Source organism: Mustela nivalis (genome assembly GCF_964662115.1).
Source record: "Mustela nivalis genome assembly, chromosome: 1".
NCBI lineage: Eukaryota > Metazoa > Chordata > Mammalia > Carnivora > Mustelidae > Mustela > Mustela nivalis.
The window spans coordinates 198125382-198141754 of NC_139020.1; the positions used below are offsets into that span (position 1 = coordinate 198125382).

The 16373-nt window shown below is 50.6% G+C and overlaps 2 protein-coding genes across 6 annotated transcripts; both read right to left on the reverse strand.

The window, feature by feature from the left end:
* Positions 1 to 89: 89 nt before the first annotated feature.
* Positions 90 to 1989, reverse strand: TREX1 (three prime repair exonuclease 1). Its single transcript, XM_082704624.1, has 2 exons — positions 1393 to 1989; positions 90 to 1093 (listed from the first exon to the last, which is right to left on the reverse strand). Exon 2 carries the CDS (start codon positions 1071 to 1073, stop codon positions 132 to 134), a length of 942 nt encoding a protein of 313 aa, XP_082560750.1. The 5' UTR covers positions 1074 to 1093; positions 1393 to 1989; the 3' UTR covers positions 90 to 131.
* A 36-nt stretch (positions 1990 to 2025) lies between these two features.
* ATRIP (ATR interacting protein) lies at positions 2026 to 16341 on the reverse strand. 5 transcript variants are annotated; one of them, XM_082703960.1, is made up of 14 exons: positions 15726 to 16341; positions 13090 to 13220; positions 12020 to 12190; positions 10295 to 10413; positions 8996 to 9153; positions 8071 to 8172; positions 7624 to 7753; positions 6497 to 7186; positions 3846 to 3982; positions 3586 to 3674; positions 3046 to 3126; positions 2589 to 2841; positions 2289 to 2325; positions 2026 to 2185 (listed from the first exon to the last, which is right to left on the reverse strand). In XM_082703960.1, coding segments are annotated over exons 1-14 (2346 nt in total). In that variant the 5' UTR covers positions 15973 to 16341; the 3' UTR covers positions 2026 to 2184. The 5 variants fall into 5 exon arrangements, with proteins under 5 accessions (XP_082560086.1, XP_082560084.1, XP_082560085.1 ...); XM_082703958.1 differs by having other exon boundaries at positions 3586 to 3677; XM_082703959.1 differs by having other exon boundaries at positions 2026 to 2206; positions 3586 to 3677.
* Between the last annotated feature and the right edge of the window lie 32 nt (positions 16342 to 16373).

A 16373-nucleotide genomic window follows, 5' to 3' on the forward strand; every position in this document is an offset into this window, starting at 1 on the left:
CCCCTCCCCAGGTCCCTGAGTGTGGGCAGAGGTACAGGTGGCTCCTCTAAGGCTGCCAAGGAGGGTAGAGGTGAGCGGCTACTCAGTGCTGGAGAGGAGGGGGTCTTTATTGGTCAGACTTTTCTTTTGGCCTACTGCCCAGGTGTCGCCAAGGAGAGCCCATACAGCATGGCTAGTGCCAAGGTGAGGAAGGCCAGCAGGCCCAGTGGGGCCAGCAGTCCCTCCTTGGGTGAGGCTCCAGGGCCCTCCACTGGAGGAACGGCCTTGGGCTTCCTGCCCTTGCCCAGGTTGGCACTAGTGTCCGTGGCTCTGGCCAGGGCTTTAGTGGCCGTGGAGGCAGATGGCCTTGGGTTGGTTCCAGCAGAGGCTGTGACCACGTACATGGGCTTGACGGTGCTGAACGGCCTGGCGTGTGCATCCACCCACTGGAGCAGGGCCTGCGGCCTCCACTGACAGATGCTGAGCAGGGCAAGGACGTCACTCTCGGCCATGTGGGAGTCCGGGGGGGCCTGGCCATACAGGCGTGTGTAGACACTGCCCAGACTGTAGCTCTTCCGTGGACCATGCTCTGAGGGGCTGGCAGCACGCTCCAGGGCCTTCAGGGCAGCAATGCTATCCACACAGAGGGCACCATCCAGAACACTAGCAAGGCCTAGTACAGCCAGCTCCGCCTGGAGCAAGGGGAAGTCATAGCGGTCGCCGTTGTGTGCCACGAGGCACCAGGGCTGTGGCTGGCGCTGCAGGAAGGCTCGGAGCAGGCCGGCCAGGTCGGCGTCAAAGCACAGTCGTCCATGTGCTGCCAGTATGGCTGTGCTTAGGCCTGTGATCTTGCTAGCTTCTGGGCTGCAAGCCTTCCCTGGAGCCACACACAGAGAGAGCTTGTCCAGCACCCGGGGTGGTGGGGGCACTGTGGGAGGCCCCTGAGTAGGGGGTGAGCTCTCCAGGGCACATCTGTGGACAGCCAGCAGGCACAGCTCCGTGACCTTGGGCTGGGAGGAAGGCAGGCCAGTGGCCTCCAGGTCCAAGAAAATGAGGGTCTGCACGGGTCCTGGGGCTGGGGCCTGTGAGCCCATGCTGGGTACCTGCCAGGAGCCTGGGGAGGAGCAGGGGTGGGGAGTTGGTGTATGAGTGCCCCAGTGGGAAGAGCTGAGGCAGGTGGGGTGGGGCACCTCAGCACATCTCTGGCCTTCTCCGCAAAGACCAGCACTGTCACACTGTCGGTGAGCTCTAGGACCTGACCTGCTTCCAGGGCAGGAAGCCAGAGAGGGTGGCTTCCGACTCAACTGTCTTGGGGGAAGGCTTGGCTCCTCCCCTAGCACCCACCTGGTCTGGGCCTAGGTTGGCCATGAGGCTTTCCCACCCTGCCCCAACCCCATGGGGGTCCTCACTTACCGAACAGCAGGCAGCAGCAGTGATTCGGGTCTGGCTGGTTCTTGCTGCCGGCAGTTAGTGGCGGGAAGTGAAACTTAGTGTGAGCCAGCCTATGGGCTGTCCTGAGTGGGGCCCGCCTTGTTTGTCAGGCGGCCAGGTCTGTCCCTCCCCAAGCACTACCCCCTTCATGACTCCACAGAGGCCTCCGACTTACAGCCGTGGGCCTGCTGGCTGGCACAATGCATCAGAGCCCTCATGCCATGAAAGCCCACTGGCAGAAGGGTCGTGGTCCCCAGCCCTTCGGGGAAGCCTAGCAGTAGGGCTCTAGCCAGCCAGGGACCTCAGCTGCGGCCACCGTGCACCTCCCCGTGGCCCCACTTTCTCAGGTCTCCCTGGTGTAGGCCCCAGCTCCCAGCTGCCTCCTGCCTTGCCACACAATGGTTTCTTCCCGTGGCCTCAGCCCAAAGCGATGACTCAGGACAATTCCACAGGCTGGGCAGGGCCGGGCTTCTTCCTCAGGGCAGATTCGTTACCATGGGGACGGGTCTCAACTCCAGCCAGGCTTAGGAGGGATATCAGCCTTCCCTGGGTCTGGCTCCTGCTCCATCCCTCCCACTCAGCGTCAGACTCAGGAAACATCACAAGGCTGGGGAGTTCTCAAACAACCCTTCACTGCTTTTAATCTGAGGAAGCGGAGGGGAAAATAGTGGTTCTGGTGCCACCGTGTGGCTCAATGTTCAGCGGCCTCAGCTGCAGTCCATCTCAGGGTCATCCACATCGGTTTCAGCGGCACAGAGGTCATCCAGGGCTGCTTCTGAGCAGAGAGAACAGGGTTCTACGGTGAAGGCCCAGAGGTGCTGGGCACAGGGGGGAGGAGGAAGACCCACCGCTCCTCCCCCACGCCCGTGGGAACTAACCAGTCCCTTCCACGCCCAGGCCTTGCTCCCTCAGCTACTGCAAGCAAAGTGATACAAAGGCAATTCAGACAGGGATGTTTCTGGAAAAACCATGGCTGCCAGGCCAACTCAACAGATACAAGCAAAGGCAGCCTGCTATGCTCAGAGAGGAGCCAGAGCAGTAAGGCAAGTAGGACCCCAGCGCCAGCAAAGGCTGGAAGGAAGACTGCTGACTTAAGGCTAGGAAGTCTGACCTGTCCTTGAACTTCAGGGAAATACCGCATGCGGGCTGGACAGAGAGGGGTCCTCTTGCTGGCTTACCTTCACAGTCTGCCACGTCAGGAAGCCCTCGAATCAGCATGCTGACCCCTGGCATCACCTGGTCATACTGATGCAGGACCTCCACGCAGTGCACAGTGAAGAGCTTGTCCTTCTGGGACAGGCCATGCAGCAGCAGCACCGTGTCCCGCAGGCACCGCACCGTCCGCTTCTGCTGGTCCGTCCTCGGTGGCCCCCCGGCCCTCCGCACTGTCAGCCACTGTCTGTGCAGCATCACCGTGAGTGCTCGGACCGCCTGCAGGGAGGGCAAAGACTGAGGCTGGGTCTCAGGGCTCCGGTACCCTACTAACCTGCTCAGCTGGACAGTACCCTTCCTAGCCACGCCAGGTGAGGAGGGTTCTGAGCGGGGGCATGAGGTTTAGAAGGGGCAGGGGGCCTCTGCATAGGGTCGTCTCATCCCCCAACTGAGCTGCCAGGCCGCTGGCCCCTGTGCACTCACCTCCACGTTGCACTGGCAGTTAGAGCCAGTGACTGGGGAGGAGGGGCTCTGCACACCAAGCTTAGCCAGGAGCCACACAGCCTAGAACAAGAACAGACTGTTCCATCTGTGATAGAATGAGACCCTGATCACAGTGAGGGCTTTCTAAGGCTTCTACAAGTGCTCCAGTTGCCTTAGCAACTGCCTGTCTTTACAATGGGGTCCAAGAAATGGTCCTGTGGGACCTTCCCAGGCTAGACTCAAGGACAACACCTGTGTCTCACCAGAGACCCACCTGCCTCCAGGCCCCAAAGCCAGGGTGGGCCAGTTCTCAGGCCACTCTGACAAGTTCCAGGACAGCCTGGGGTCCACCTTTATTGCTTGTGTAGTGTGGAGCCCCCCCAAACTGAGTTCCCCTTGTTAGCATCTAGGTAAACTCTTGTTGCCAAAATGAATGAAAGCTCTGTTCCCCCCAGAAGGAGGAGGAACAGAGGCCCTGAGGTGGTGTGGCGGGGCAAGGGGGTGGTAAGCAGGTCACAGAAGGGGCTCTGCAGCTTTTACCTCTTGTTCTAGCTGAAGCCATTGTGTGTCCGAGGCCACTTTGTCAGGCCTTGATGTGATGTACATGTACAGCAGCAGGAGGAGACAGCCTTCTGAAAAGGACGCCCCACCTCTCACTCACGGTCCCCCTTCTTACCCAGAGCCCAGGGCACAAGCTGCAGAAGCCGTCAGGAGGCCTCTGACCTGTCCCTGCTCCCACCCTCGCTGCCAGCCTGCAGTGGCAGCACCCCCCTCCCCGCCCCCTCCCTGCCCTGCTCTACCTGAGCGGGAACAGAGCTGGGGCGCCAGTTTCTCATGGTCCGCCAGGAGGGAGAGGAGCTCGACAGTCAGCAGCACGCTGGGCAGGGGGCTCTCGGGGCTGAGGCACTGTGGCAGCACACGGAACACACACTGGAACCTACAGCATAGGGGCCCAGAGAGAGGGGACACTGATAAACCCATCCCACAACTCACCCTCATTCTTCACCAGAGGGAATGGGACATTTTGAGCAGGCAATGCGAGGAGGAGCTGTGGTTCAGACCTGGGTTCAAGTGCTGGCCGACCACCACCTGCTTGCTAGGACATTCGCTTCCTGTGAACCAGTGGATACTAGCCTCCACTGCCATAATGCTGTGGCTTAGAGAGGACAGGCCCTAACCGGCCACCTGTAGTTGGGGGCTGCCTCCCTGTACCTGGGGTGCCCGGCTTCCACACTGCTCCTGGAGCCTTTCTACCTTAACTTGGGTGTGAAAGTTACAAGCCCACTACCCAAGGAGTGGCCAGGTTCTAGAAGTAACAAATGCAGACTTGGCTAGGGCTGGATTTTATATCACTTGCTGAGCAGACCATTTTTGAAAACGCCAGATCCTTTGTCACCACACAGGCGCAGGTGCCCCTTTGGAGCGTGCACGGGTGAGGGGCTCTGGGTATACTCTCCCCCAGGTCTCTTGGGCACAGGGAACTAGGAACTAAGTCCCGAGACAACCATCATTTGCTCAACCCACACAACCTTGTGGGGAGAGGGGCACTTTTATGTGGCCCCCTTCATGCATCATGCATCTGCAGTGTCTCACCACACACCACTGAGGGTTAAGAATATTTCTCAGTATGCCAATCAGGAAGCAAGTCCCCACTATTTGAGGTGAAATAATTTCAGAGCAGATCCGCTTTGGTGGATAAGCTCCATGTTTTCAGGCACCAGGGAGCATGGAACTTTGTGGGAAACTGGGATTTAACCTGGTTGTTACTCAATTTCATCATTAGAAGTGGTCTCTAGTCCTCCTGTAAAGTCCCTGAAACTATCTGCAAGAAAAATCCATCTTTATATATGACACAGTGGTTTCCAAATTATTTTTGGATAGCATCAGCCTTTTAAAAAAATTTTTCCAGAGCCCCCAAACATGCAAGAGAGAATAGTCTTGTTCTATTTGGAGCTGGGGATGAGACCTCTTTGCTCAAAAGCCACTGCCATCCCAGTACCCAGGAATGATCCAGTAACTGGGAATGACCTATGGCTACACCAGATATAGTAGGAAGACATGGATGGGTCTGAGGGTTAGGGTTAGGGCAAAAGTCCCTTTTATGAGACCGCTGTCTGCCTGGCTACTTGTGTTGCCCTGCAGTGTTGGAGCACATGTCCTTTGCTTTCATGCCAAGGTGAACAGGAAGCTGTGTGGTAGTGGGGTTCAGCCTGCAAGGATGTAGGAATTCTGACACCAAGAAGCACCAAGTTGGAAGTGGTGTCAGATCATGATCAAGGGCAGGTCAAGGAACTTGCCCAGCATGCTCTCTTCATTCATATTCATGTGCTTACAGCTAGGTGTAGGGATGCAGGGCTGTAAGGTGTCCCCTGAGATATTGAACAGAAGGCACCTATCTGACCTATAGTAAGCATCCCCTGACTAGCTATTTTGTCATGTTCTTGTGGACAAGCTCAACAGGGATGGAATGATGGTCTCTCTACCAACAGGACTGAAGAAGTGGTTCCTGGCATTCATTCAATACCTATGAAACAAGCAACCAGCCCCTCTGAGCTAGCTCTGTGCCAGACACGTGGGTGACAGCTCTGAACCCACCATGCTGCCCACAGCTCTGAGGACAACCGTTAGCATGGACCAGCCCAGCCAAAATATCCTCTAATGGAAAGCAGGATCCACAAGTGTTTTTAGGAGGCAAGTATGCTAAGCACAGAGACTAAAAGCTTAAGGTAAGTGCAGCCAGTGGAGTTACTCCTAATAGGAACTGCCTTCTTGGTGGCGTGCTGAGGAGGAGATGGATTATCGCATGGGGGATGAGCTGAATGGTGTTTACAGTTCCTCCCAGTCTTAAGGCTCTGGAACCCCACCTTAGGATTATGACTACAGTGTTCACAAGCTAGGTTCACTATATAACCACTTCCCACAAACCTTAAGAGGAGCAGGTAACCTGTGACTTGTGCCAGAGTGGGGCACGGTGATGATGGGCAGATTCCCAGCAAGGTCAGCTTACGGGCTACCCCATACCCTCTGCTTCCTTAGGGAACCCCACCAAATTTAAATGTGGTATGATTCGTGGTCTTCACCTGATCCATGGCCCAGGTTCAAGGCTCTTGGTTCAGCCTTTGTCTGTCCTGGGGACTGGATGCTTTTCCATAGCGGCTAAAAGCCTTCTTTCATCACATGTGTCTTTTGCTTACCTGCTGTACAGAGGCAGAATTAAGCCAAATAAATCACTTCCTTGGTTTTCCTAAATCACTTTCTTGGTTATCCTACCACCTGGCCCCACTTTCCATTACTTCAGAACTCCTTGATTGAAGCCTCAGAACATAAAACCAAGGCTTAGCACTGAGAAGTATAGAAAAGTCAAGATTGGGCAAAGTATAAGGGCCATGGGATAGACCTCAAGAGGTCAGGTAAGACCCACAGAGAATCATGACCCCATGCCGTGTTATACCTGGGCAGGAAATCAAAGGAAGCATTTTCAGCTAATTTCACCAAAATCGTAAGACACCGGCTCAGGACACTGGCTTGAAGATGACCTGTTGCTGAAGAAGAGAAAGTCAACAGGTAAAGAAGCATCTTCAGTAGTGGATGCTGGCCTTGGTCACTGGCAAGCCCCTTTGGAGCTGAGAACACATCCCCAAGATCTTGTCTGTGAACCAGGCTCTGGTTTCCTTCCATAGCAGCAGAATCCACCCCTGCATCGGACAGTAATTGGTGGACGACCGCTCCGCTGTGGCACACGAGGTGCTGAAGAACACTGAGGGATGCCACAGAGAAGCCTTCCAGGTTACAAAGGGAGTCCTCGAGGCTGGCCTCTCCCCCAGAGCTCACGCAGGAGGAACGTGTCGCTGAGTCCCCAGGCGCTCCACTTCTCTTGGCTCCTGCCAAATCTTGCAGAGCCTGGCAGTGTAAGCTGATAAAGAACTGTACCAGGGGGAGGAGATGCACAGCTCCAGAAAGCTGGCAGAGTGGGAAGGCCCTTCTGCCGCCCTCTGCTGTGTCTCCATCACAGGAGCCTTCATCCCGGGCAATGAGATTCAGTCCAGTGAGTGCCAGGTTCTGTGCTTCTCTCAGAGCCAAGAGGGGAAATGACCCATCGCGAGAACCTGTGGTCCTCAGGCTTGAAATCCCAGTCAAGGTACTAGCAGTAAATAAAGAAGAAAACACACAAGCATGAGATGAGAGACAAGGTCAAGGGCTTCAGTCATCCTGCCCGCCAAATTCTCTAGTTTCCCAAACTGTACCCCAACCCCGCCCACTCCTGCCATGGGCACACAGACCTCCCAGGCTGGCCAGGACCAGAAAGGGACTTGCTTCCTGGGAGCTCCTTCCTAAATAAGCTTTTTTTTTTTTTTTTTTTAAAGATTTTATTTATTTGACAGAGAAAAATCACAAGTAGGCAGAGAGGCAGGCAGAGAGAGAGAGGGGAGGAAGCAGGTTCCCTGCGGAGCAGAGAGCCCGACGTGGGGCTCGATCCCAGGACCCTGGGACCACAACCTGAGCCGAAGGCAGAGGCTTTAACCCACTGAGCCACCCAGGCGCCCCCCTAAATGAGCTTTTTAGGAGTCTGAGGCTTACCTGCCAAACCCTGGGGGCTGCAGCAGAGTACTTGTAGGAGCCTCAGAACAACTGCTCAGGAGGTGGCACAGACCTAGGGATGACCCTGGGATCAAAGGCTGCTTCAGGAGGAGGTTTATCAAAATGGAACCTGCAGAAGACACAGTAATTCTAGAAGGTTCTGACAAGGGAGGCCTTTTCTAAGGCTTCAGAAGGAAAAGTGAAGGTTCCTTGGACACTAACTGTCCTCTAAGCTGCCCTGCAGCTCCACTGAGATCCCTGTGGGTCCTGAGGGCTCTGGGACACACCTGCTTTGGCCCCTTCTAGTTTACAGTCTTCTGGTGAAGTCACAGACTACCACTCCCCTGGACCCTCTGAAGGACTGCCTGGGGTGCTGGTTCTCAAAGACAATTCAAAGACAACCAGAGCTGTGCCAGCCTCCTGCACGAGGGGCGGGTGTTCTGGTACCTTGAGTGTTTGATCTCTGCATCCAGCTGTCAATAAGACTTTTCTGGGATTCTTCTTGCTTTATGGAGTCACCTCCCAGACTGTGGCTCTTATTCTCTACAACTAGATAAAATGTGAATCAAAACTTGAGCACGAAAGCAGAGGCATATCAGAAACTCTTGAACATAATGAGTCTTTAAACTTTTTTTTTTTAAGTAAACTCTACCCTTAATGTGGGGCTCGAACTCATAACTCTAAGATCGGGGTTGTGTGCTCTATGCACTGGACCAGCCAGGAGACCCATCATGAGTTTAAAACAGAAACTGTTCCACCTCCTCAACCATGGAAACCTTGGATTAAAACAAGAGCCAGAGCAACTCAATAACCTTCACATTTTTGCCTTTCTCATGGAAAACAGGAACTTATACAAGGAAAGGAAAGTTCCTTTATACTGGCTATGTTTCTGGCATGTTGAGTGGGGAGGCTTTAAAATACGCCTGCAAATTCTAGAGACACTTCTTTTCAAAAGGCGCGGCCTAGTTTCCTTTCCCTTGAACACGGCTTCTAACAAACAGAATGTGGCAGAAGTGATGCTATGGGACTTCTGCGGCTAGGCCATAAAAGGGCTGGCTTCCACCTGGCTCTCTCCGGTCGGTTAGCTCTAGAGGAAGCCGTCCACCAGGTTATGAGGTCATCCAAGTAGCTCTGTAGAGAGGCCCACATGTGGAGAACTCCGCTGCCAGTCATGTGAGTGAGCTACTTTGAAAGAGATCTTCCAGCCCAGACAAGCCTTCAGTGACTGCCGTCTCCACAGAGACAAACCGTTCCCACTGTGCTCTGTCAGCACTCTTGTTCCACAGACCCAGGAGAAATGCTCCTTGTTGTTTTAAGCCACAAGTCTGAATAGCTCGTTACACAGCGATGGATGAGAGACAGACTGACTTACCCTCTCTGCCCACCAGGGACTTGTATCCTGGCTCTGTCTGGAAGGGGTGGGGAAGGGACATGTTAGCACTAAAAGACTCCTTTGTAGGGAAAGATGGTTTTCCAAACTGTGGAGAACATGCTTCTGGCTTTACAGTCACAGAAGGGCTTTTCCTAGGACTGGAAAAAGTTAACTATGAAAGCAAAGTAATGATTCTGCTAAAACCATTTAAAATACCGGTTATAAAACTTCTAACTTATTCACGTGTTAAACTTTTTGCATCTAGGTGCTTTGACCAAAGGTTTTATCTATTTTATATTTGTCATTCTTTATCAGGATAGCAGTGCAAAATTCAAGGCATTTTGTTCCAAATTGTTGAAAACCTCTTTCATCTCCATTTTCTTCTAATCACCCCAAAATACTGGCTTTAATTCTAGTACTGTTTCCAATTCCACCCAAATATCTTTTTAATGTGGAACAACCTCTTATTCAATAGTCCCCAGAGGCTGAATTCAGAGATTTTCAGTAGAAAGAGCTCCTATTAAAAGGCATGTCATGTCCTGCAACTTGAAAACCAAGCCAATTCTTCGGTGCCAGGGTCTTGGTGTTAGAGAAGCAGTTTTAACCCTCTGAGTACATCAAACAACGCCAGGACCCTTCTGTCAGAGATGTGTGAAGAGGTGAGGATGGACCCCCTCTGCTCTCCTGTCTGACCTGGACTAAGCAAGGCAAGGAGAGTTCAATTTCACACCCTGCCTATTATGAGCAAAGACAGCAAAATGTTCAATACCAGAAAAAAAGATACTCTGACCCATACTGTTCAAATTTCAAGGCTGGTATCAACAGCATGCCAGACTTCTCTGGCAGGCAGGGGGCAGGACAAGACCATTAACAAGCTGATCACATCTGCAACAAAGGCAGGACGGTTGCACAAAGGTCCCAGGGCAGCAAATGAGAAAAAAAAGTTCCAAGTAGTTGGGACTGAAATACACTTATACCTGGGGCAAGATCAGTTATTTGAAACAAATTACATAAAAATGAAGACTGGCTCACCCCAAAAGTTCAGAGAGCATCTTTCCAGCCTTTTTAAGTCCTGAGTATAAAGTCCTACAGAGAGGAAGCCCTCCTGGAGTGTGAGGCCTTTATGCTGTGATGCACCAAACCTTTCAAGCCTGATCTAAACCACCTTCAAGGTCTTTAGGAAAGAGGATCTGTGCTCAAATGGCAAAGTTTAAATGGCCTTCATTCAAGATTAGCCTGACCTTATTCATACTTTCTATAAACCATGCAAAACCACTCTCTCTCCAGCACCATCCTTACCTGATATGGGGAATAGAGGGAGCAGCCAATTTATTTGCTCGTTCGCTGCTTTGGAGCTTTGACCTTAATTCATTCATCTCCGCATCTTTAAACTGGAGTTCAGACTGCAATGATTGGAGCTGGAAGGCAAAAGCAACATACTCCTGGTGGCCCATCATACATGCAAAATTATCTCTGGGCTTCAAATCTCAAGCTCATAACAGAAAACAAACCATGAGAATAAGTATGAAAGTCTGATGTGACACAAATGTCCTTTCTATCAAGCTTTAGCCTTCTTCTCGAAAGTCAGCATGGTATTCTAGAAAGACGTTTTGACCCGAACTATTGCGAGGTAGTGTGTGAGGGTTCAGATACCATTTCCTTAGCCTCTCTGAACTTTAGCTTATCTGTAACACAAATACCTGGCTTCATGGTTGGGGGGATTAAATAGGAAGGACGGACGTGAACTGCCCAGCCTGGCACCTGGCAAGGTGCCGTATCTTACAGTGACATGTCAACCTTTTGATGAACATAGTGGTGTACGATTCCAGGTCTTCTTGAAAGTCTGGGGAGAGGATTTGGAAATGTTGCCAAAACGCCATGCAGCACGGGGAGACCTGCTCCAGCTTACAGCCAAGAGTAAGTGCTGTGACTCTCTGGGCGCACTCTCTGTGCCAAGTATAGTACCAGTCACAGCACTCCCAGCAAGTGCAGGGCTGTTTAAATCTTACAGCAACCCTTTTAGTTATTCCCTGGAACAGATAATGGAAATGAGTCACAAAGCTTAAGTCATTACCCTGGGCTCTCCACTCATATGTGAGAAAGCCTGGATTCAAACTCTGTTTGGTCTGCTTACAACTCCCTGGCTCTTCCATCATGCATGTGGAGAGACAACCGTTGCTGTTAGTGCAGGGCACAGGTTAGTGCTTCTTTAAAGTTTGCTAACTTGCTGAATGAATGGCAGAATAAGACCCAGGTCCTTGAGATTGAAGCCTTGGAAAGTGCTGAAGGAAAATGGTGTTATGTAAGGACACCTAGTAATTTCTCCCTGGAACAGCAGCTCCCTCCCCCGATAAATAATCATTTCCCTACCTCTGTGTGATTTAAACAGGAGCTATCATCTCTGTGGTTGCAGTGACTGGGTCAGCGACAGGTGCCTGACTCAGGTCAGACCAATCAATGAGAGCCTTGAGATGGTAGTGGTGGAGGGGCAAGTATTCAGTCTGCTTTGGAGCTATGAAATATGGGCCCAAGAGCTGCTGGAGAACATATCCTTTACCATAAGGATGGAGCCTGTCTATAGAGTAGACAGGAAAGACAAGTTGCAGCAAGGCTTAAGTCATTCAAGGCCTCCACACACCTGTTTTTTCCCAGACTTAATTATGGAAGTCAGTACATTTTCTTTTGGCCAAAGCTAGGTCAACTGAGTTTCTAACCTGCCAAAAAAGCTCTTACTTAAGCCTATATCTGGAAAGTCTAAGCTATTGATTTGTTCCAGCCAAGACCAACTATCATAGCTACCACAGCAAAGGAGTTTCTTCTAAGTCCTTTTCCAAACCACATGCAGAGCCTGAAGAAAAGTATATGTAATTAACTGATAGCAGAAAGTATTTAAGACAAACAACTGTTGAAATCTTCCAGGAAGATTTAAAGACACTTTGGTCATTGCTTCTAACAGAACTCAGTGAACAGGCAAAAAACACTTGTTCTTGTGGCCAGAACAAGGAAAAAAAAAAAAAAGTTCACCTTTTTGGAAAATTCCTTTTCTTTGTCACCAAGTGCTTGAGTTTTCTCTTGCTCAAGAAGGAAATGTGATCTTCTCTGTTCCTCTAGCATGGATTCTGTCTGATGCAGTGAGTCCCGCAAAATTTTTATTTCTCCATTTTTAATGAGGACTTCTTCTTCCATTGCTTTCATCTGTAAATCCCAAATCAATCTTGTGAAAAGCTTACAAGGGTAAGTTACATATATACTTGTTTCAACAGATAGTTGTGGAGATGGAAAAAGCACATGTAAACCATGTTCTACAGACCAGAAGTCCCCAAATACATCCATACCAACTAGATATTGCCATGGTCCACTAGGCCCATTCGTGGAACAGTTGACATTCAGCAAGCTAGCTTAAGGACACACTGTCATTCACACATACAGATTCTGTAGGTTCTAAAAGTATTAAACAATCTGGACTTCACAGTTCCAGAATTTCACACTATGTTCCTAGTTTTCCTAAGGACCTAACCTACAGATGGTCATATAAACGATGTCTGCTTTTCTGTAAAACTGCTAATGAAAACAGCAAACAGGGCGCCTGGGTGGCTCAGTAGGTTAAGCCGCTGCCTTCGGCTCAGGTCATGATCTCAGGGTCCTGGGATCGAGTCCCGCATCAGGCTCTCTGCTCAGCAGGGGGCCTGCTTCCTTTCCCCTCTCTCTGCCTTCCTCTCTGCCTACTGTGATTTCTCTCTGTCAAATAAATAAATAAATAAAATCTTTAAAAAAAAAAAAAAAAAAAAAAAAAGAAAACAGCAAACATATGTATAAGACATATGCTATAAATTTGTCTCAGTGCTATGACAGAAAGTTTGTATCTCTTTTTGGATTGGGTGTACACTGTTTCTTTTCTTGCCTAGTTGTTAGGAATCTCAGGATTTGGTTTCTTTCAGTCTGAATTTTCTGGCTTTCCCCAGCCTTCCTCCATTTTGTGGGGCTGAATCTTGAACCCTTGTTTTAAAGCATTTACATATCTTACTGTACAATGCTTTATAACACATGCATAAATGATTAAGTTAGCTATAAGAACCACAAGTTAAGTCACTTACCTTTTCTTTAAGTTCTTTGTATTGTGCCTGAAGTACTTCTAATTCAAAATTATCTTGAACTGGAACAAATTCTCTGTTCTTCCCTACAGGAGTTTTTGACATCCCATCTAATCTGGGGACCTTATGAACATCTGTAAAAAACAGTTCCCATATACTTTTCAGAATCCAACATTTTCCCACAGCACTGTTGATCAATGCTGAAAAGAATCACTCTTGAAAGCAAATTAGAGAAAGTTCTAGTAAGCAATATAGTTATTTTCCAACCTAAGGAATCAAACTCACAAATGATCCTTATAAAATAACAGATCCTGCCACTCCCCTCACCCCCCAATTTTAAGAGTCTCATCTGAAGGCTGAAAACATGTTGTGCGGACCTCACTGATCAGCAGTTGGTGATCTATTTTACAACAATATTTACTGAGCACCTTTATCTACACCAACACCTACACCTACTGAGCACCTGGCACAATCTAGTCTCTAAAGGTACAGCAGTTAGCATAATGGATCCAGTCCTTACACTCACAGAGCTTATAGAACATTCAAAAAGATTCACACAAATGCAAAATTACAACTGTGATAAGAGCTGCACAAAAGAACAAATATAGGAAAGCCTATCCGAAGGGGATTTGATCCAACAGGAATGACTGGAAGTCTTCCCAAGGAAGTGATGACTGAGCTCGGAGCTGAAGAATGAGCAGAATTTAAGCAGATGAGGAGGAATGGGGAAATGGATGAAAAGAACACCATGTACAAGAAATAGCAAGGAAGGGGCACCTGGGTGGCTCAGTGGGTTAAGCCGCTGCCTTCGGCTCAGGTCATGATCTCAGCGTCCTAGGATCGAGCCCCGCATCGGGCTCTCTGCTCCACAGGGAACCTGCTTCCCTTTCTCTCTCTCTCTGCCTGCCTCTCTGCTTACTTGTGATCTCTGTCTGTCAAATAAATAAATAAAATCTTAAAAAAAAAAAAAAAAGAAATAGCAAGGAAGCAGGGAGAATTCAAGAAATGAAGGTTGTGTAGCTTAAACTCGGAAAGAGTGGGGAAGGGCCAGGCCACACTAGCCCTGCATGCCATGTTAAGAACTTTGATCTTTTTTTTAAAAAAGATTTATTTATTTATTTATTTATTTATTTATTTATTTATGTGACAGACAGAGATCACAAGTAGGCAGAGCGGGGGAGAGGCAGGCTCCCTGCTGAGCAGAGCACCTGATGCGGGGCTCGATCCCAGGACCCTGGGATCATGCCCTGAGCCGAAGACAGAGGCTTTAACCCACTGAGCCACCCAGGTGCCCCTCTTTTTTTTTCCTTAAAGATTTGATTTATTTATTTATTTATTTGAGAGAGAGAGCGAGCACAAGTAGAGAGGAGCAGGGAGAGGGGGACAAGCGTATTCCATGCTGAGCACAGAACCCAATGGGGGCTCGATCTCATGACCCTGAGCTGATATCAAGAGTCAGAGGCTTAACCAGCTGAGCCACCCAGGTACCCCAGGACTCTGATCTTTATAATAGAGGCAGTGGGAAGTCATTAAAGGGCTTCAGTAGGGATGTTCACTTTTATCTGTGTGAGCCACAGCCAGATTTGAGTTCTGCAAAGATCACTCTGGCTGTGGTGTAAAGTCTGACTTACAGGGAGTCGAGACTGGAAACAGGGAGAATTTAGCAGATTATTGTCCAGACAGAAGGAGTGATTGTAGCATAGATCAGGGAGATGGTAGAGATGATGCAAAAAGGATGGATTCCCGAGGTGGACTAAGAAGGTAAAGTTATAGGATTTGGAAAGGAATTAGATGGTCAAAGAAAGGTAACTGTTGCCTTGTGCCATCTGATGGAGAGTGGTGCTAGTCACTGTTGTACAGAATATTTAGTCATTAATGAACATTTTCTGAATGTCCACTCTGCCAAATGCCGCGCTGGCAATAGTGGAGAATGACAGGGTTTCCAGGAGGTGAATGTGTGAGATTTAAGATACCTGTGAGATATCCAAGTAGAGATGCAAGGTGCCCTCAAAACTTTTATCTTTCTGTGAGCTCCACAATATTTCATACCTTTCTCTAGCTAGAAATGTAAGCTCCTGAAGGAGCTTTTTTTGTCTTTTGTTAATTGCTAAGTATGTTGCAGTTCCTAAGGTTTTCGGCACCTAGTACAACTTACTGGTTGTATAAAGGAATAAATCTCTTTCATCTCTTGCCTGGCCAGGCCCCTCTCTTATGTTCTTGCGGCCCAAGCGGAGGTGGGGGTTGGTGGGGGCGCAGTGGTAATCATTAGATCTAGAGCCTCCCAAACCCTTCACAAGAATGAGTGTGTGGGTATGATTCTGGTGGTGGTGGACGTGTTCTAAGGATCTCGGCTTAGAACCAAGAACTTCGTGGCCCAAACTTTATAAACTAAAATGTAACCTAATTTTCCATATTTCAAATCGGCTGTCTGACATTCTTGATCCATTTCTCCCCGAAATCAAAAGACCCTCTGAGATACAACCACTGCTTAAATGAAGCCATTCCTGTATTTTTAGGAGGGCAGTGTGGGTGCAGGACACCGGGGCAGCGGTCTCTGTGGGGTGCCGAAGCCACAGCCATCAGGGAGGTCTGGCGAGGTCTGCACCACCCTCCGGGGAAAGGCCCCGAAGCGCACTCACTGGACACGTCCCGAGCAGCGGCCGGGCACTGGCTCAGGGCCTGCGACGCGAGGGTGTCGAGTTCCTCCAGGTCGTCGGCAGTGAAATCCCCGTGCGCGCCGAACGGGTCTTCGGGGTCCGGGGCGGCGGCCGCTGGGAAGCCCCGGGCTCGCTTGGTCGGAGGGTGCCCGGTGCTGGGCGGAGGGCCAGGGCCAGGCGCCAGGAGCCCGCTCCGCCTCCTGCTGCTCGGCGCGGGGGTTCCAGCCATGCTTCCGCCGGCCACTGTCCGAGAGCACCCGAGGAAGGCCTGGTCGCCGCGAGGCCGGATCGCGGACCAACCGCCCGCGCGCCGCCGCTCTCCTCAGCCGCTAGGGCCACGCCCCCGAGCCCACGGGCCAATCGGCTCCAGCCAGCGGGCGCGGAAGAATGACCTAATCCGAACGCGTCGCCGTGCTCCGCTGAGAGCGGGCCTTTCTCGGTGGAGTCCCGCCCCCCAGTCCATCTCTGCTGGGCGCTGTGGTACCGGTGGCTGGGTGTCCGTGGGTCTCCGTGGGTCTTCGGCGGGATGTGTGCTGCGCGGTCCACGTTACCAAGAGGCGGGGCCGAGCCTTACCAGCCTTACAGCGCCGGTGGCTCTGCGCCCCCTCCGCGCAGCCGCGGTGGAGTCTG

Coding starts and splice junctions, on each gene's coding strand:
- TREX1 (XM_082704624.1), bottom strand. CDS start 1,073: ATGGGCTCACAGGCCCCAGCCCCAGGACCCGTGCAGACCCTCATTTTC.
- ATRIP (XM_082703956.1), bottom strand. CDS start 15,972: ATGGCTGGAACCCCCGCGCCGAGCAGCAGGAGGCGGAGCGGGCTCCTG. Junction 13,221..15,725: donor CGCTGCTCGGGACGTGTCCA/GTGAGTGCGCTT, acceptor TGTTTTTTACAG/ATGTTCATAAGGTCCCCAGA. Junction 7,754..8,070: donor GCAGAGATCAAACACTCAAG/GTACCAGAACAC, acceptor TGTCTTCTGCAG/GTTCCATTTTGATAAACCTC.